Here is a 21,080-nt window from a genome sequence, read left to right on the forward strand (position 1 = left end):
TAGGTAGATTTATAGGTAGGGATATGGTTAGATCATTTGTTCATTCATCTAACAGTATTTATTGAGTACCTACTTTGTGCTGGACATTATTTTAGGATATGCAGATGAATGAAAATGGCCCCTACTCTCATAGACCTGGCTTTCTGGAGGAGACAGACATTAATAGAATAGTTCTCCTAATGGATATATATATGTATGAACAGAGTTCATGGTCTTGGAATTGTTGAACATGATCTATGCTGAGGAGTCAGCAGAACTGGAGAGTGAATAGGAGGTGAGTAGGTGAACAGAGTAGGATCATAGACACAGCTGGGGACAGAGGATGGAGGCCTGTGGAAGCCTGGCATGGCACATTCTATGTGGAAAGCGACCTGGTGTGACTGCTGGTACCTGTGCTCTGTGCCCTCTTCTTCTTTTTTTCCTGCTCCTTACCCAGAAAGATGATACTGGATGACTCAGGCAGTTAGTTTTGTGTTTGAACAATTCTTTTTATTATCATCAAATATCTTTTTATAAAGTTTCTGTTTACCTGGTAAAACAAAGAAGGAGTTGCAAAACCTTCTAAAGACTTAGAATGAATATGCTCAGAGTAACTAGTGTTTATAAACAGAGGAATGATAAATATAACAAATTAATAGGCAGAGAAGGGTGTCCTTCTCTTGTGTGTGTCTTTTAGAAGGCCTTGTAGCATCCTAGGATTATAGAGGGGAGGGAATGAAAAGATCTGGTGGCTTTGTCTCTGTCTGACCATAGGTTTTTTTTTTTTTTTTTTTTTAAATAACATCCACCTCTGTCTGCTAACTGCATTTTGTTATCATCAATGATATTCTGTTCCATTTGGATAGATTAATAAAATATGAATATTCTCTAATCTTTCTGTCACTTTCAGGAGCCCCTTCCTGGAACAGGATAGAAATAGGTATCTACCTTCACCCACTACCCTGGACAGCCCTGGATGGATGCTAGAGTTGGTCCCTGGAATATTCACTACCCACTCACCTTTTCCTCAGTGTCTTTCTCCTTCTTCTCCTTCTCCTCCTTCTCCTTCTTCTTCTTTTTCTTCTTTCTTTTTTTTTTGTATTTGACTATTTGATAATATGTTTGCAGAGTCCCTAGGAGAGTTAAATAATTTGATAATGAAATAAGATTTTATGAGACTCTTGACCTAGCATCTCTACACACTTATCTACTTCTTTTAATGGCACCTTCTTACTAATCTTGAAATCCTGAAATCTCCTAGAGTGTTTATATCTTCCTGTTCCCTTTTTCTTACATCTATTGGGGTGTCAAGCCACCCAAGTAATAATATTATTATTATTATTATTTTATTAATAATAATAAAATTATTATTATTATTCTTAGTAGTATTTTAATGACTCCAACCACAGATTAATTAATACCTGATGCATCTTGGACTCATGTGATTGGTAGTTTCTGTCTTTTCTTTCCTTTTCATATAACTGCCTTTGTGACTTGGACTGAGTACCTTGTTTCCTGATGGGCATGGTGAGAATATCTGTGCCACAAGGTTGTTTGGAGAAAGGAACAGAATACTGTATAGAGAATGATTAGAAAGTGTCTGGTACATAACAGGTGTTACAGAAGTGTGAGCTAAAAGTATTGTTGATGGCTTGCTTCATTCCTTTGCCAGAGGTACCATCTTCAAACATTGCTTTCATCAGGCCATACCCCTGTTCAAATCCTGAAGTCTCCCCATTGTTTAGTTAGCATTGTCCCTAAAGTGAGCATGTGTCCCTAAAGGCAAAGTGCCAGAGTGTGGTAAGAGAATCTTAAGATTTCTTGTATATTTTTCTCACGTTCTTTTACATTTTCTATTTTTTGAGTATGTTTTATTCTGTATATTTATGAGAGAGGGTACATATTCAAAATTTAAAAATGTATAAAATACCAAGTGTATTCTTTTATAAATAAATGATAATCATCTGTTGGTATGTGGAAAAATATGTTACTGATAGAATAGGGCAAGCAACCAAGTTTGGAGACCCCCTGTAAGATGAGATTCAGATTCCCATGCATATCACTTCTTTGTGACTGGCCCCAGACTGTGGCCACCACTTTCCTCTTAGCGTCCCTCCTGTGACCCTCCTTTTCTCTCCTGCTCCTTTCTTATGCCTTTCAATTTCTATGTTAATGTGTATCCTCTTTCCCTGTTCCTCCAATATCCTCTTTCATTCTCTTATTGTCTTTTTTAATCCAGAAGTTCACCTTAAATGCCACTTGTTCCATTGAGCCTGCCAGGACAATTCTAGCTTGAAATGTTTCCTCCAAGATTTGTAAATGTTCTCTGTTAGTACTATTCACTTGTCCCCTGTTTTTCTGTGTTGTGTTGAGATCTTTTGCAATGTTACTTTTTTGGTTGTATAGTTTGGTTATTGTTAATTCTTACTGGACATGCCTTTAAATTATATTTCACTTGCTAACTTTATTTTGAGCTGTTTTGTCATTTCTCTCATTTATCATTTATTCAAGACACATACCTATACTTTTTAAATGACATTAATATCTTTTTTATCATGGTAGTATATAATTCTTTAAGGAAAAGATTCATTTATTAAATTTGTGATCTGCAAAACCTTGGATTTGACAGCATGCTTCAGCTTGAGGCAGACATTTATCTACAGTGCATTAATGAACATTTTTGAATGTAGATTCTTTATTTTCTTTTATTCCCAGTTCTATAAAAATCACAATCCATGTGTTTAATGCCCTTCTTTTAGCAGTTATAGTCCTAGTTCTATTTGGCCTCCTAGGGTGGTCATTCATGTGAGGGAAGCTGGGTGGCATGCAGAGCAGATCCATTCAATCTAGATCTCTCTCCTCAAACATGCTAAAAAAGGCTGTTTTATCAGCCAAGCTTTTCCAGTATGTGATAGCAGTGTGTAGATCATTGTAGATGTTATTGGACTTGGAGTCAGAAGACACAGGTTTAAATCTTGATTCCATGACCTGTTGGTTGTTTGAACTTGACCAAGTCATTTAACCCTCATCTGAAATGTAAAGTTAATAATCTCTATGTCAGAATTATAAGGATTGATTGAGATAGTGTCTATGAATGTGCTATGTACTTGGGAGGTTGTTCATAAGTGTTTGTGTAAAACAAAAGAAGAAATAAGAGTCTCCCCTGTCTTCTGTGGACCTTCTGAAACAGAGTATATCATGAGAAACTGACAAACAGATTCAGAGAGTGTGCCAAACTTAGGCTTGAGACTGGAGGCTGAGTGTTGAGTTGGCCTGGTTTCTGACTTGTCTCTACTAGAATGTCTGTGGCTTCCCCAGAGAATATGAAGATTAATTAGTTAATCTTTGTAAAGTGCTTTGAAGGTGAAAAGTGCTACATAAGTGGAATGGTTGAATATTCTGGCATTCTTGCCTGTCTTGACATCAGTAATCAATAAGAGAAAGTTCTAAGATGTTTTTCTTAATGTGAAAGAAGGCTTTCATTGTGTGATTGTGATAACACACTTCTTCCTGTAGTCTTACTCATAGCAGCTTCCTATTTCTTCCCAGTTGAGGAATGCTAGGGTCATTTAAGAAGCAACAGTCTCATCCTTTGGCTTCTTGGGAATCTCTGGCTAAGGCAGTCTGATTATAAATCCTAGCCAAGCTTAGATAGAGGGATAGTTTGCCAGTTTTAGATGCTTCATGGGTCCTTGGCACCTGAATTTTTTCAGTCTAATCCTGCATAAATAGAGAAAGAGTGTTGTGTGATTATACAGTGGCATGGATCAGTGTGAATAACTGATGCAGAGTGGTACCATGGGTTAGTAGAAAGAGATATGGCTAGCTGTGTGTCCTTAAGCAGGTCACTTTTCTGAGCCTTTTAAAAGGCAGCATAGTAGTTGAATACAATACCAAAGGTGGCTAAAAGGAGGGTGAGTTTCATCCTTTCTTGGAAGATTTTGGGAGCCAAGAAAGTTTTCATAGAACTAGTGATACATAAGCTGGACTCTAAAAGTTGATTCATGGTTTACCAGGTAAGGAAAGGTATCTGTAGCATAAGGAATAGCACATGCTGATGCATGAAATAGCACATCTGAGTGGACTCACTTCAAGTTCTCATAATATTACCAGACACCCTGTGGGCTGCATAGGCTTTGTTCTGAGGAAGCCCAGGAGTCAGATTCCAGTGAATTCCTTAGTATGTACTTTAGTGTTTACAAGCAGGTTAAACCTGAGAATTATATCCCTGCAGAGCCCTGTATCCCTGTGTTTTTCCTTCATGAATCCATGGTAGTTTTTTAGCCAACACTATGAACCATATGTTGAATGTGGGGCCAGATGAAGCTTTGATATCAAACACAGAGTATGTAGTATATTTGTCTAGAATTTAATATGCATTACTTTGTGTTTTGTCTCTTAAGCAAAATTTTTCTTTGTTAAAATAAACATGTATAAAGAATTTATACAGCGCACATGGTTATGCATATTTATTGCAGAGAATCTGTTAATAATCTATGCCTCATCGGATTTTGCATTTCTGTTGAAATAACAAATGTGGCATTTGGCACAACTGAATAAGTTTGGTGAATTTTCTCTTATCTGGGAAAAGAAAGGCCATTTCTTCTTCTTCAAACTTCATTTTCTTTTATCATCTATAGCACTGGTTAGCATCCTGAGTGGTAATGGGGAACTGAATGCTTTTATGGCTCCAAATAATTTTGTCTTTTTAATTTTTTTCTCCTTTCTTCTGTAATTCCCTTAACTCAAGTAAACATAGACACTTGTCTTGGGACTGTTAGAATTGCTTCTGTATTTTGAACTTCTTAAGAAGTTGGATTTGATAGCATGCTTCAGCTTGGGTGGGAGCACAGACTCTTATGTGGAGGGGAAAATGGAGAAAGAAAAAACAAAGAAACTGGCTATTAATTGAGTTAGGAGGAAAGCCTTAACAGATTGTGGTGTGGGGAACTTCAGTGGGGGTGAAGGACTCTGGGTTAGGTAGAAGGGACAAAAGCCTCAGAACAGGCATCTGTGCAAAGCTTGAGGAGGGTGCAAAGAAGAGGAGAGGTGGGTAGGCTGTGAGAGTGGTTGAAGTTGATCTGCAGTAATATTCAAGGGTATATCTATATTTAATGCAAGAACACAGGCTTTAGAATCATCCTCTGATTCTTGCTCTGTGCTCACCACTTACTTGATCTTTGGCAAGTCATTTAACCTTTCAGTTTCCACATCTGTAAAAGTTTAAATACTTGTACTTTCTTTACAGGAAGATAGGAAGGCTTTTGGTACCTAGTAGTTGGTGCTAATGTAAATATTCACACTTCCTTTAGTAATTCATAACCTACCCATGAAAGCACAGCCCTGGGATGAAGCCTTAATTCAAATAATGTTTATTTTTAGAAACCGGCAAGGTATTCACCTGGGGCCGAGCAGACTATGGTCAACTAGGGAGGAAATTGGAGTCTCATGATAGCTGGAAACTAGAAAAACAGGATTCATCCTTCCCTTGCTCGAGACCACAGAACAGCCCACTTTCATCTCTGCATTGCCTTACAGGAGCAACTGAGGTAGGAAGTGACTTCTTACATACAAATGTCTCTTTTCCTTGTCTTTCTTTGAAGTGTTTACAAAGGACCTACTGTGTGTCATGCATTATGATTGATTCCATGTAGAAACCTAAAGTGGCTTCCCCAAGGAGCTCATGGTTTAATATGTTAGAAAAGTCTATTCCCCAGTTACCCAGGTGATTATATCATAAGGCAGACTGTGTGTAACTCTTCTAAAGAGGTTAAAAATACAATATTTTGGGTGTACTATGAAGAGTGGGAAATGAATTCTGGATACAGGGGTTGGCTTGATCTTATGGCTTTGAGCTGTTCTGTGGAGGATGGTTCAGATTTGAGCAAACACTTGGAAGAGAGGAGAAGACTTTTAGTTAAGTGCAACAGCAGGAACAGAATCATAGGGGTAGGAATGTGAAGAAAATGTTTTGGGGTCACTGGTGGTTAAATTTGGCTGAAGCATGGGAATTACAAGGTAATATCAGAAAGATGGGTTGGGACCTGATTGGGGGGGGCGGCTTTAATACTGAGCTAAATATTTTGCACTTCTGTTTATATTTCCCAGTATACAAAGCATTGTACTTCAGTTGCTTATTCAAGCCCCTTTGGTTCTTTGAAATGGCTTGAATTTCTGCATTATAGGCAGGAGGCTTAATTTCTCCAGGGTGCATGTTTCTGTTACTAAATTTTACTTTACTGCTTTAAAGAAAGGCTAGTTTTTTGAGAGGAATGGCTATGCAGGAAATATGCCTCTGAACCCAGGTTGGTTTAATGAAGGAATTTAGTCTTCATTCAGATTCTGTCAAAAAATTAATAAGCTAGTGAGACTTCCGTAATTAGCATCAGACTAATTACAACCCTTTCCATACCTGGAGGGCTTCCCTTCTCCTGGGGACTGCTTGGCCTCCTCCTTCCGGGTATGTAGGACGTTTCTCAATTTCTACTTCACATCCCAGCCCTGGTTCTCCTGGGTGTTCCTTAGTGTTAGGTTGAGTCTGTCTTTACTTCCTCTCTCTTTCTCTTTGACTGAAAGATACTAAATAACACCACAAAGACAGTTTATACAAGGTAATAGTAATAATAAACCCTCCCCAAATCTTACCACCTTTACCTAGCTACATTCTTTTTTGCATTTACACATGCGTGTACTCCAAAAATTGTAGTGATAGTATTTAGTCTTCATTATTTTGTCAAAAATTCTTTGCTTTGTTTCCTCTTGGTCTTTAAAATGATCATTTAAAATGGCTATATCACATTACTTGATCAGAAGGTTGTGGGATTTTCTAAGCCATTCTTTGGGTGTTGGATATTTATATAATTTTCTCTTTTTAATTTTTTAGTTTTTAATAACTATTGTGAACCCTGCAGTGAATTCCTGTTGAACTCTTTCTTTAAGATAGGATCTTGGGAGAGCATTAATAACAAGGATATATAAAGAACTCATAAAACGTAGGACTGGGGATGTAGCTCAGGTGGTAGAGTGCTTGCCTCCAATGCACAAGGCCCTGGGTTCAATCCCCAGCACCAAAACAAAAACAAAACAAAACAAACAAACTAAAAAACCTTAATGCCAAAAAAAAAAATTCCCACATAATTCAATCAATAAATGGGCAAAGGAACTGATCAGACACTTCACAGAAGAAGAAATACAATTGATCAACAAATATATGAAGAAATGTTTAACATCTCTAGCAATTAGAGAAATGCAAATCAAAACTACACTGAGATTCCATCTCACTCCACTCACAAATGGCAATCATCAAGAATACAAGCAAAAATGAGTGTTGGAGAGGATGTGGGAAAAATGGTACACTCATATGGTGGGACTGCAAATTGGTGTAACCATTATGAAAAGCAGTATGGAGATTCCTAAGAAAACTTAGAATGGAACCACCATTTGACACAATCATCCCACTCTTAGATTTATACCAAGGACTTAAAATCAGCCTTAAAGAAGAATGAAATTATGGCATTTTCCAGTAAATGGATGGAACTGGAAAGTATCATGCTAAGCAAAATAAGCCGATCCCAAAGAACCAAAGACCGAATGTTTTCTCTAATATGTGGATGCTAATTCTCTGATATGTGGATGCTAATTCACAATAATCATGTGGGAGAATAGAGGTAATTTGGACTAGACAGAGGGGAGTGAAGAGAGGGGAGGAAGCTTGGGGGTAGGAATGATAGTAGAATGAATCATATACTTATTACTCTATGTGCATATATGATTATGTGACTGTTATAACTCTACATCATGTACAACCAGAAAAGTTATAGTCCATTTATATATGTGTCACAGTGCTTTGTTTTTTTTTTTTTTTTTGGTGGTGCTGGGGATTGAACCCAGGGTCTTGTACATGTAAGGCAAGCATTCTACCAACTGAGCTATATCCCCAGCCCTTGTCACAGTGAATTCTACTGTCATGTATAACTAATTAGAACAAATAATTAAAAAAAGAATTATTCTTCATCTTACCAGAAGAACCAGAGATTCAAAAACTTTATGATTCCCTTTGCCTCTGCTACCTAACCTCAAAGTCTCAAATTACCTACCCATGAAAGCATCCATTTACTGGAAAATACCATAATTTCATTCTTTTTTAAGGCTGAGTAATATTCCATTGTATATATACCACAATTTTTTTTAATGAGGTAAATTTTTTCATCGCTTTATTTTATTCATTTATTTTTTATGTGATGCTGAGGATTGAACCCAGGGCCTCACATGGGCTAAGCAAGTACTCTACCACTGAGCCACAACCCCAGCCTATCCACAGTTTTTTTATTCATTCATCTGTTGAAGGGCACCTAGGGTGGTTCCATCATTTAGCAGTTGTTGAGTTGAGCTGACATAAACATTAATGTGGTTGCATCACTGTAGTATGCTGATCTTAAGTCCTTGGGGTATAAATCTAAGAGTGGGATGATTGTATCAAATGGTGGTTCCATTCTAAGTTTTCTTAGGAATCTCCATACTGCTTTCCATAACGGTTGCATCAATTTGCAGTCCCACCAGAAATATATGAGTGTACCATTTTTCCCACATCCTCTCCAACACTCATTTTTGCTTGTATTCTTGATGATTTGTGAGTGGAGATGGAATCTCAGTGTAGTTTTGATTTGCATTTCTCTAATTGCTAGAGATGTTAAACATTTCTTCATATATTTGTTGATCAATTGTATTTCTTCTTCTGTGAAGAATAGTTCTTAAGATATACCTTATGTAATAATATAATATGTATTATTACATAAGGTATATGTAATATAATAATATGTAATATGTAATAATACATATTATTACATAATATGTATTATTACATAAGGTATATGTGGTATACCTTAGAATAGCATGCATAGTTCTTGGCCTGAAGTAGGTACTCAGTAATTATTGGTTCTGTTCTCTTCTGCTTTGAGAGCTTTTGATGTCCTGAGGTGGCCACAATGTGCAGTACTGTGATAGATGTGGTCAGTGTAAACATGTAGCCTAAGAATCTAATGGGTGTGTCTTTTATGTGGCTTCTTAGTGGAGCAATATGGGAGTGGGTTTGTGCTTCAGTCCTCTTGGCAGCTTCATTTTAATGTTTGCCTCCTCGTTTCCAGTGTCTGGGGTGCTGGTATTTATATGCTGGTCTCCCTGTAGATTTAGACTCCTGGATATTACCCATTGGTAAATTTGGTTTGGGAATTATATCCAGTTGTTGATACCTAAGTCTGGCCCATTGAGCATCCATTTTTCTGAGGACCAGAGAGAGCCAGACCAGTGGGATTTTATAAGCTGGTGGAGTGGGTTCACCTTGGAAAAGATAAGAGCCATATTAAACTAGATGCTGCCCTGGTTGGGAAATATAGGGATCCCTGGGGAAGCAGGAACAGCCTTGGGCTAAGCTGACAGTTCGTGACTTTTAAGCACTTGTGTGGAACATAGCTGACCAGTTGAGTTTAATTTGCATTAATTGCCTTTAATATCCAAGGAGTAAGGATCTGGGATCTCAGATGGAATGTCTACTGGTCCAGAGTGACAGCCAAGTAGAAAGAAAAATCACAGGTGAACTGAGCTGGGATATGGTATAACCGTTCTTTCCCCTGAAAAAAGAAAGCAAATAAATACAGAGCTACTCAGTGCTTATCATGGGCCAATGTACTAAATACTTTATACATATTATTTCACCTTTATATAATAAACTTTTGTGCATATGTTAAGATCATTGCTTTATAAACAAGAAGACTGTTCATAGATGGGTAACTCAGAATGGTAATCCAGAATGGGAAACTTAAGTGGCCCCTGAATCCCACCGCAGGTAAATGGTGGGCCTGGGTCTTGAACTTGAAGTATTTAAAGACACTCAAATACTTTCTCCATAGATGAAGTAAAATTGAGGATGATTTCCCTATGTCCTTTTTTATGGGTACCCTTCCCTAAATGAAAATTTTTGAAGTCTGGGAATTAGAGTCTCTGAATTCCTTGAGTCTCAATTTCTTTCTTTAAGCCTTGACTCACTTCTAACCTGAGAAGGTTTTACTTGAGATTTTAGACATGGTGGGTTTTTCTTTAATGTTCTTACAGTGGTATTAATTCATGCACTGTCAGATATTAGACCTTTCTGGTTTCTTTTGGAAAATTCCAGGGGTGGCACAGTGATTGAGATTTATTCCCTGCCTCCATGTACATTGTCAGTACAGGATATGTGTGAACAGGTCTGTTTGCTCCTTGACAGCAAAAATATACCACAGCAACCTTTTACTTTCCAAGTTCTATGTGGTTGCTGCCAGCACATTTTCTGTGGAACATTGGCTCCAACCTCCACCCAAAAGTGAAAGCCTGTGTGTTGCAGTTGGGTAGAAGCATTTGTGCTCATTCAGTGGGTGTATCCTAAGATTCAGCAGCAGCTAGAGTGGTTATTTGTGGTGCCATTGGAGGACCTGCTGGACAAGAACTGGACTGAAAGTTGAAAATGTGGGTTCCTCCGTTGGTTCTCCCCTGACTGAGTGAATTGGGCAAGCCCCTTTTCCTCCTTTGTTCTTGGCTTCCCCATATGTAGGTAGACCAGATGATTTCTAGTGTTTTTACTAGATCCAAGAATTTCTTCCATAGCTAATTCTTATTTCTTAGAAATGCTCACTACTTTACTCTGTAATGACTTCTGCTTCTGGTATTCCTTAGTTTCATAACTAAGGTTACTAATCCCTAGCTTCTAATTAATTTTGATGGATCTGGGAATGTTTGCTAATTGAAGTTCCAGGCTTCAACCTTGCTCTGACTGCTCTTGTTCTGTTACCTCTCCTGTTCTTTGTGCCAGCCTTCCTATTCCAGTTTGGTTTGTGGAACTTGGTATGATGTCCTTGCTCCTTAGTACCTGGACTCAAATATGTGTCCCTGCTTTCTGTTTGATCTGTAGTATTTTCAGGACCAGATCTCTGCCTGGTCTTCCCAGAACTTATAGTTTGGCTTTGACTTTTGTTCCCTTGTTGACTGGGACAGACCTTGGTGACCCTGCCTTTTTGGAGTCCTTGCCCCCTGCAACACTTTCCACTGGCCCTTTGTATGTGACTGTTCTGCCTTTTCTGTTCTCCTGCGTCTCTGTCATTTATCTGCATGTTGACTTTAAGGTCTCACCTTTTCCTTAGTCAACTCATAAAACATTGACTGACATATGCTATGTGCCAGTGCCAGCTGCATTGTGGTATGGGGGTAGATATGAACATTAAAAATGGATGGTCTTTGCCCTCAGAGAACTTCCAGGTACATAAGTAAATAAGATACTGTACAGAATGAAAATTTCTATTAGAGGTAGATACAAAAGACCAAGGGAGCAGTGAAGATGGAAAGATTACCTCTGAAGACATTATCCAAAAAAAAAAAAAATGTTGTTTGAACTAGGTTTTTAAGAATGAGTAGGAGGAGTACAGCGAAGGTAGAAAGATATCCCATGCCAAGGGACACCATGAACTAAAACTGTTCTGCTGGATCTGCTTTTAACTCAGGATGCTTGGGTCTTCCAGTGGGTTGAGCCTAGTTCTGCTATGTGGCCACCTGTCTGGTTTGTCCCTGAACCTTGTATAGTAATTAAGAAAAATAACTTTCACCTATGTTGTCTCATTTGATCTGGGCATGATGCTGTGAAATAGGCCAGAAGAGGAATGTGTATTCCTATTTTCTAATTGGGGAAACTGATGCTCAGGGAGGTTAGCTAGGAATTAGGAGAAGATCCAAGACAAACGGCCCAATTGCCAGTGTTGCTGGGGGCCTGCTGTGGGCTCAGTATGCAGCCACAGTCCTGAGTCATGTTCCTGGTTTAAATTCTGCCCACATTTGGTTAAGGTGCTCCAAATCCCATTATTCACAAGCATGTGTGTTTGCACACGCAATCATTGGAGCAGGAGTAGGAAATGTGGAAATAAATAAGAATTGAACCAGAGTTTGGGTAATTGTCAAGCTCAAATGCCATCAGCCCTCATTTTGCTGCAGGACTGAAACTGTTAGAGAATCAACCTGTGCACAGGGTCTAAGTGAAATCTGTCAGAATGAGTGGGAAAGAAGCTATTTTTAGTTTGCAGAGTCACTCACTCAGCTCTATTAGCTGAGGTTTGAGCCTGTCCCTATGCTTTCCACAATGTTAGTTCTGAAGGAGAAATACCACTTGAATGCTGTGTAAAATCCATTAATGAACCTGGAAGTTTCCAGGGCGTCTTTGTCCTGCAGCTCCCTCGGAAGGCTGCCTTTCCTGAATGACCTTCCTCCCTTCCTATATTTAATGCATTTCTAATTTTAAGTTTGTGTCAAGACTGTGGGACTTTAGTGCCCTAAATAACACAGAAATCTACCACCAGCAATCAGCTGAGTCCGGAGGGTTCTGACAGAATTGAACACAACCTGAAAAAAGCTTTCCCAAGTGGCTCTCTGGTAAGTACCCCAGAGCATCACTGCCATTTCTGGAGGAGCCTAAGGTCTCAGATCATGGGGGCACCGCAGCCCAAACCTTTTGCACAACAGGGGTTAGTATTTGAGAGCCCTCCCCAAATGGGTAACAGTGCTCAAAATGTGTAGCAGTGTTCACCCAAGAGTGTTCCATTGGTGATTACAAATTCTAGCACATCTGTGCTGTAGTTGCTGACATAGCAGGGGAAGAAATAACATCAACCCTCAAAGCAGTGGACTGGATCGGTCCTTGAGAACACTCAGAGGAGAGAAAGAGGCACCAGACAGGGTCGTCTTGTTGGAGTTGGTAAAAAAGATGTGCGATGGCAAGCATTTACTACTGCCTGCTATTTTCTTATTTATCTATATATACTAACTTGCTCTTCTTACTAAAATATAAGTTCCAAGAGAGCAAGGGCCTTGTGTGTCTTGTTCAAAGTCATGGTCTCAGTGTCTAGAGTAACCTCTACCCCCTTGTAGGTAATTAGTGGATATTCAATGATTAAATAAAATAAAAATGAATGAAAGAAATGGTTTTGGAGATACGTGCCCCTTCTCACCTCCTTTTTTCATTCTCCCTCTTTCTAATCTGTGCTTCTTAATCCCAGGCTAGTTCAGGAAGAGGTATTTATGTTTTCAGGCATTTGGTCATTAAATGCACTGCAGAGCCAGCACAGATGGGCTTTGACCCTGTACCATGCTCAGAATAGCGCTGGAGTTTCTTACAGAGGCTACAGATGATGAGGTTTTGGTCCTTCAACTCTTAACAGTTCACTGAGTACTTTTATGCATATTCACCTTTGGTTTCTTTCTTTAGTCCAATAGATGCTTAGGTGTGCCCTTCTCTCTTAGACTACAATAACAGGATGGGAGAAGCAGACAAGAGTGGAACAGTTCCTGTCTTAGGAGATTGTGAATTAGTAGTAGGGTTAGGTTAAGTTTATTGTAAGACAAGCAGAAGGTGACAAAGGCTCTTGAGGGTCCAAGGATGAAAATTTGTTCATCCTATCCCATGTCCTTGGGGACCTTTTCTTTCTTGCATTTTCAGTCCCTGTGGTTTATTGGGTTCTTCAGGGTTAGGGTAGGGGATGATGACTGAAAAAGACTTCCTTAACAGAAAGTCTTAATGTTACATTAGTTCTCAAGGGAGCTCATGTAAAGTTACAGGGGAATCTTGGCAAGAACTTGAATTTAAGAGGAAAGCAGCAGAAGAACAGCAGAGTAGCTGTTCATAGATTAAGTATGATAAGAGGGGAGAAAGTATCACAGAAGTGTCCCAAAGGTGAAGAGATTTCAACAGGGAGGTTGGGGATGGAGATAAGACCACTGGGTTTAGTAATGGGAAGGCTATGATCATACAGCAACTTCATTGAAGAGGTGGAAGCCAAAGCAGGAGCTTAGTTACTGGAGGATGATGGCAAATACAGGCTGCTGGTGTGAGCACACCTTATGGGAGATGTAGCAAAGGAGAATGGGAACAATTTCCTGCCTTTGACAGGAGAACCTGGTTCTAGTTAGTTTTGTTTGTGTGGAGAAATCAGAGTTTGTCAGAAGGCTGAATGCAAGGATCAAAGAGTGAGAATGTTTATAGGCAAAGTTGCATGAGGGAAGGGGATGATTTGAGCCAGGCCTCCATGGAGATGAGAAGTAGTTTGAGGTCACTGTGAAAGACTTAGTTCTGAGAAGGAGGAAGGATACCTTTTCTTTTTTTCAACCTAGAAGTAAAGAAAAAAGGGATATGAGAAGATAGAAGTTTTGAGGTGAAGAAGCCAGTGTTTTTATTGAACTTGTGTACTTTTATCATCATGATGAATGTTTTATTTATTATGCGTGTTTATTGTGTCCTACCCTGGGCCAGGTACAGTGCAAGGCATCAAGAATTCACAAATAAAAGACAAAGTTGCTGCTCAATTGTGCAACACAGTATTTACTAGTGATACGTAATTATTATGTTCATCTCTAAATCAAATTTTGAGTTCTTTGAGAATAGGCATCGTCTTTTTTCTTTGTGTAATTAGGGTCAGGTTTGGTACAAAGTAAATAGTCTGAGAAAGAGTGCCAAAAAGAATATGTAAGCTTATGCAAGGGAGACCACAAGGATGGGACTAGTTTGCTCTCCTCAGTGAGTGAGTCCATCCAGCACAGTCTCTGGTGACTGTCTAGAAATGGGAGAAGAAAAACACTGTTTTGTGCTCTAATGCCTGAGTGGTGGATATTTCTTTTAGGGGTGCAGAAACTGAAGTTCAGAGAGAAATTTGACAATAGTTTAAGTGAGAACCTGTTTTCAGACTCCTCCTCATTCCTCTCATTGCTATTCCTGTATTCCAACAACTTCTTCTCTGGATAGTTCTGAATAGGATGTGTCCTCAGGCTCTGGCTTCCACCATCTGGGTGGTAGTTCTGACTAACAAAAGATATGGTGACCTTCTTCAGGCTTTGGGACAGTGTCTTATAAGGAAAAGTGGTAAGAAAATGGTAGCATTGGGGCAGTGAAGTTAATTCATGATTACAGTAAACCATTTTGCTTGCTGGAATTGGAGGTCTGATGGAGAGAATCTTGAATATGGAACAAGACCTGGATTGGAATATCGACTCCTTACTTACCATCTTCATGTCCTGTGGTCAGTTAAAGGCTTTTTTTATTTTATTTTATTTTTAACTACATGGCAGCAGTGGAAAGCATTACAATTCTTATTATATACACAGGGCACAATTTTTCATATCTGTATATAAAATATGTTCACGCCAATTTATGCCTTTATATATGTACTTTGTTGTTTTTTTTGCATTACAATTCTTAATGCACATATATACCACAATTTTTGTATCTCTGTATGTATATAAAGTATGTTGACACCCAATTCAAGTCTTTATACATGTACTTTGTATAATGATGTCCATCACATTCCACTATCCCTGCTAATCCCGTACTCCCCGCCTTTCCTTCCCACCCCTCTTCCCTATCTAGAATTCATCTATTCCTTCCATGCTCTCCCAGTTAAAGGCTTTCTAAGCCTTAGTTTTCTTATCTACAAAGTTGTAATAATATCTACTTTATCTTATACACAAGATTGCAAGATGCAATTACCATATATTAAAATTTTTGTAAATTATTGAGTTCAAGTCACTCTGTGTTTCAGAGATAGGTTTTGTTATAAGTATGAATCAGAGCTGTTCTTCTGTGCTAATCACTTGAGCTTTTAGGAGCACTGTGTAGCTGTCCTAGATCTTGTGATGAACCCTTCTTAGAATCAGTCCCAGTGAAAATAATGGAGTCCAGATGCTTAGTAATCCACAGTCTTCATGCAGCTCCACAGAGTATGAATTCCTTTTGAGATAGCCATCCACATGCATAGCAAGGATGTTTCTGGCTTACTTTCTTTCAGCAGCAGAGGAAATTAATCAGCACTGATTTAGAGTCCCAGTGACCTCATGTATCACTGCCACACTGTGCAGAAGTAAGACTGACCCAGTCCCTTGCCCAGGGTCACCCTGGAGCTGACCAGCTGTCTTTTGTTGTATTTGACCTTGAAGATTGGGCTTTCCCAGGGTGAAAGTAAATCTTGCAGAGGTTTTGAATGAAAACAAAAGGCACTGAGGGTTTAAAGGAGGATGCCAAATGGCCTGATAAAAGAAAGGCTGTGTCTATAAAGTCTGAATGGGTTGTTCAAGAATCTGTTATCTATCTCCACCTCCACGACAGTTCCTCTAGCTTGGACCCCCATTATCTATTGCCTGTTAATAGTGATGTCCCCACCTAGTTACTAAAATGAAGACTAAAAATATAAATTGATCCTTAGAAAATATAGAAAACAGGGCTGGGGATATAGCTGAGTTGTAGAGTACTTGTCTATCATGTGCAAGGCCCTGGGTTCCATCCTTAGCACTGTCAAAAACAAAAAACAAAAACAACCCTCCCTACCTGAAAACATTTGTTTCTATAACAGTTATGGGACACCTACTATATGGAATATGGAGGAGAGTAAGATTCAGCCTCTGCTAACAAGGGGTTTGAGCAATATACAACCCATACTCTCCTAGCCAGTATGCAAAGAATTAAATTATCAAAGTATAAGCTCCAAGCTTGTTGGCCTTGTTCACCACTGTGTCCCTGTCACCTTGATTATTGCCCAGCACACTGTAGGTACTCATCAAATAATTGTTATAGAGATGAATATGTGCCTTTAATTTTTAATGACTCTTATCCTGGATGAAGTCCAAAATCTCTGGCTTATCATAAAAAGCTCTACTGGATCTAGGCCCTGTCAAAATATCCAGTCTCACCTTCTTATAGATCTCCTTGTATTCTGCAGTTCATCCATGCCAAACCAGTGAAAGTGTCATGTTGTTTGATACTTCTGGGTCTTTGCACATACTGGCTTTCCTTCCCTTTTTGCCCAGGCTGCTTGGACAACTGCTCCCTATTCTCCAACAGATAACAAGGATCACATTTTATATACATTTTGTTATTTCTGCCATCCAGCCTAACAACCGTGTCTCTCTTTCTCACGGAGTTTTTCTTTTCTTGGTGTTTTTACCCAGTCTATTGAAATGTCTTTGTAGCCTTTTCTATCCTCTCTCTACCTCTTTATCCTTGATCCTTCTTTAGAGTTCAGGTCTGGAATTTGTTAGACTACTGGCAGTCTGGTTATATGTGCTAATGAACCTTGGTCTCCCTTTGTCTTTACTGAACACCTTCTCCCTTCCACATGTTCCATCTGGGAAACTGGGTATCTCTGCTAGTTCTACTTGCACAAAAACCCTATCCTAAACAGGATCTGGATTTTGCTAGTCCTATTGCCCATGGATTGGACCGTGTCCTGAATCCTTGATTGCTGTGTGGGATCCTGTTCTAAATGACTGATTCCTCAATATAATGCCATCTGCTTAATTCCAAGGGTTGCTGCTGCTTGGAGCTTTCTGCTTGGAGGACTTTCAGTTAATGGGACCTCTTTATTGTTGACATTGACCTGAATCAATAGTCTCTTTGCCAGTTTTTTTTTTTTTTGAGTACTTTTTATTGGTTGTCTGCCTTAGGAGCCAGTCCTGTTTTCATCTCTCTTCCTCGAACATTTTTCCCATTTGGTTCTAACCTCTTTTTTGTTTGCAGTGTCTTGAATCACTGCCTTGGTAGGTACTCCTTGAGATAAACAAAGGAAAAACATTGCTCTTGTCACTTCCAAGGAAGGCAAAGCAGGCAATTCCCTTGGTATGCAGCTCTCTGAACCTCAAGACCCCAAGCCAGTGGTTCAAGAAGCTTCTGAATTGTGACTAGAAGGGAGAGGTTAGGGTTTGTGTGGTTACATAATCCTCTTCTGCGATGCAGTGGTTCTCCATGGGAACATTGTCAGTGGTGGTGGCCACTTTCTGCACCTACAGATTGCTTTTTAGAAGAGAGTTCTTTTTCCTGGATATTTGATATCATCCATCCTGGGGGGATACTGACTATGGATAGAAGAAATGGAAGCAATAAGATATCTTTGTAAAAAGAACAGCTTTTACAATAGTCAATCATAAAACCCCTGACTTTTCAGAATGACCAGATGTCTAAGGAGAAAGTAAAGTAGAAGGTAAAATGGGGGTCTACTCACAGGACAGGGAAGCTATTTGGAACTTTCATGGGAACCTTCATGTACCACTTTAAGAGATCCAGATGGCTGGGGAAGGTTGCTCATGGGTGCTGAACAAATGTATGTGTCATTGTAGACAGTGGGCCCTAGATTAGTAAGGAAAGTTCCTTACTTCAAAAAGGTAAGGTATTCATTTCTGAGCCTCATCTCCCTGGTTTTATTTCCTTGAGGTCCTGGCAGGGTAAGATTTTTTTTCACTAATTGTATGGAGCACACACATCATTTGAGGATAAGGTCTCCATGAGGGAATTGATAAAGAGGGGAAGGACTTAGAAAGAGAAGAAACTTTATGCTGTCATATTGCTCTGTGGGCAAGCTGCTTTACTTCTCTGGGTCAGGGTTTGTATCTGTTAGATGGATATAATAATAATTACTGGATACAATAATAATAATAATATAATAATTAGATGGATATAATAATAATAATTACAGGTTACTGTCATGATATCATGAATGTGAGAGCATTTTATCAATTATGAAGCAATTAAAAATGTGAGTTTTGTTAGTGGACTTCTGTGGGTTTTCAGGAAACCTCAATTTCTTAGAGCTCTTTGCAAATCATTATTTGTTATCATAGATTTGGAGTTTGATATGAATCATTTCCATGATTCTTGTGTTCTTCTTTATCCATTGGTACTTGTCAGATAATATGTTTGCATTCATTACGCAAGGAACTTAAACTTGGAGTGTGATATTAGAGAAGACCCAGAATCCTCAGGCTTTCTAAATGGACTGTGATTGGTAGAATAATTTCCTTGCAGTTAAGAGGACATATGGGTGGGCCTGGGTGGTGGTTTTTCAGTGTAGAGGGCAAAGAGGAGGTGACTGTGAAATGGTGCTTGCCCACACCTTAACCCCTAAAAGTTCAGATGGTGCCAGAAGAGGCAGAGCCCATGACAGTTCACTCTTCCCTCCTTGCAACAGACTGGGGAGGTGAGCAAAGGCACCCAGGGGCCTTCCTTCCCCAGAAACTACTGTGTTAAAGCTGGGACTGTAGGAGTGCTTTTGAAGACTTACAGGGTATTTTAATTCCTCATGATTTCTTTTTAGACCTTTGCTTTGTTTCCATTCACAGTGGCAACAAGAATGAGTTTTAATTTTCTCAATCCTGTCCTCCTTACTTGCAACTCAAAATTGTACCACTTTACAAGGTTTAGATCAGGTTTGACCTGTTATCTTTTCTACATAGCTTTGTTTGCTAGTTCAAATAAGAGTTATTTGAGTTCAGTTCCCATATCTTTTTTTTTAATATTTATTTTTTAGTTTTAGGTGGACACAACATCTTTATTTTTAAAAATTTTTATGTGGTGCTGAGAATCGAACCCAGTGCCTCACGCGTGCTAGGCAAGAGTGCTTCCACTTAAGCCATATCCCCAGCCCAGTTCCCATATCTTGATTGTGGCTATAACTTCAGTGCAGGGCACAGGCCTATCAAAAAGCAAGTGGTTGAGATTTGTACATGTATTTGAGTATTTGATTCCTTTTAGTATTTGATTCCTTTGTAATATCTGCTTATCTCTTGTATGGTGGTATTACAGGGGAAAGTATATGGTATTGCAGAATGGGCACTTCATCTTGGACTTTTTGAATATCACTCCCTGTTAAGCAGTGGGGGAGGGGCTAGATCACATAGAAGGCACTTGGAGAAGCCTAGGGACTTCTTAGGGACTCCTCCACCTACTGTGAAGCAGGCTTGGAGAGGTCTATCTTCGAAGAGCTGTGTTGGTTGCTAGCAGAATTGTGATATATTAGTTCTGAAAGGAGAGAAGCAAAAACAGAATGCTGACTCCTCCAGTTGTCTCAGCATGAAGGTCATAGAAATATAAGCATATTTTCCAATCTGCATTGCTTCATTCCTCAGACACCTATTTAAGTGTAACAGCATACAGGCACACAAATGGTACATTTCCCTTTGCACTCCTCAAGGTGAAATCTGCTCCTGCATGGGGCCCAGTGGGAGCAGTTCCATAGTTACTGCTGTACAATGCATTTATCATTCTGCTCCCCTGGAACATTTTGCCAAACTGCGTAATTTCCCTGTTCCTTCCTACACTCACCAGCTCGATGATGATGATGATGATGCATCTGGTAGCCACAACCTCCCTGATCAGAGTTTGTGGTATAGTGGAAAGAGCAATATATTAGCTAATGACAGTGGGTAATATTCACTACATCCAGGTGGGTGTTTGGTTCTCTGATGAGCACTTTCTAGACACCACCATCTCTTTAATGCTCATGACAATCTAGTAGAGTTGAGATTATTTTCCTCAGTTTGTAGATGAGGAGATTAAGACTCAGAGGCTATCATATGTTCAGGATCATATGGTTACTAAATGACAGAGTTGCTATTAAAACCCAGATCCTACTGCAAAGCCAGTGTTATAAAATGCCAGTCTTCCATTTTGAACTCTGACATTAAATTTCTCTACGGGTCAGAGACCTTAGTATCTCTAGGTTTCAGTGTCCTAATCTGTGTAATAAGAAGCAACACCAGGGGTTTTCCAGAATCCTAAGGTCAATACCATTGTGGTTTGGTTAGAGGTCTTATCCACCTGGAGACTGATTGCTTTATAGCCTGGGATTTTTATTTTATTATATGGTAGTATGCTAGATGCTATTTATTAATTCTATAGGAACAACATTAATACAATATAGAACAGTGTAAGTATAGACAGTATAATAATATAAACTAAGCAGAGTATAGATTCCTCCATTCCCATTTTATCTTTTATTTACCTCCTTTGTTCTAACCAAGGCTTCTGATTCCCATGTTGTATTGTGCTTTGTTTCCAGCACACTTAAAAATGCATTATTGCATATCTTCTTTTCCTGCCTGTGAGGTATATAAGAAAGATGGTTAGTGTTATGTATTTTCTCATATAAAGAAACTAAGGAACAGTGGAAGTTGAGAAGATACTTATTGCATGATTAAGTGGCTTATCAAAACTATTTTGTGAGAAGTAACACCAAGACTAGAAAATTAATGTTGAATTCTCAACATTTCTTTTAGTT

The 21,080-nt window shown here is 39.0% G+C and overlaps 1 protein-coding gene across 1 annotated transcript in view; it reads left to right on the forward strand.

Moving 5' to 3' along the window:
• Positions 1–21,080, forward strand: part of Sergef (secretion regulating guanine nucleotide exchange factor) — a 224,265-nt gene that overhangs the window by 46,065 nt on the left and 157,120 nt on the right. Inside the window, 1 exon segment of the mRNA XM_005326752.4 lies at positions 5,362–5,528. Within this exon segment, the coding sequence (XP_005326809.2) occupies positions 5,362–5,528 (167 nt within the window).

Source organism: Ictidomys tridecemlineatus, chromosome 4 (genome assembly GCF_052094955.1).
Source record: "Ictidomys tridecemlineatus isolate mIctTri1 chromosome 4, mIctTri1.hap1, whole genome shotgun sequence".
In the NCBI taxonomy this organism is placed as follows: domain Eukaryota; kingdom Metazoa; phylum Chordata; class Mammalia; order Rodentia; family Sciuridae; genus Ictidomys; species Ictidomys tridecemlineatus.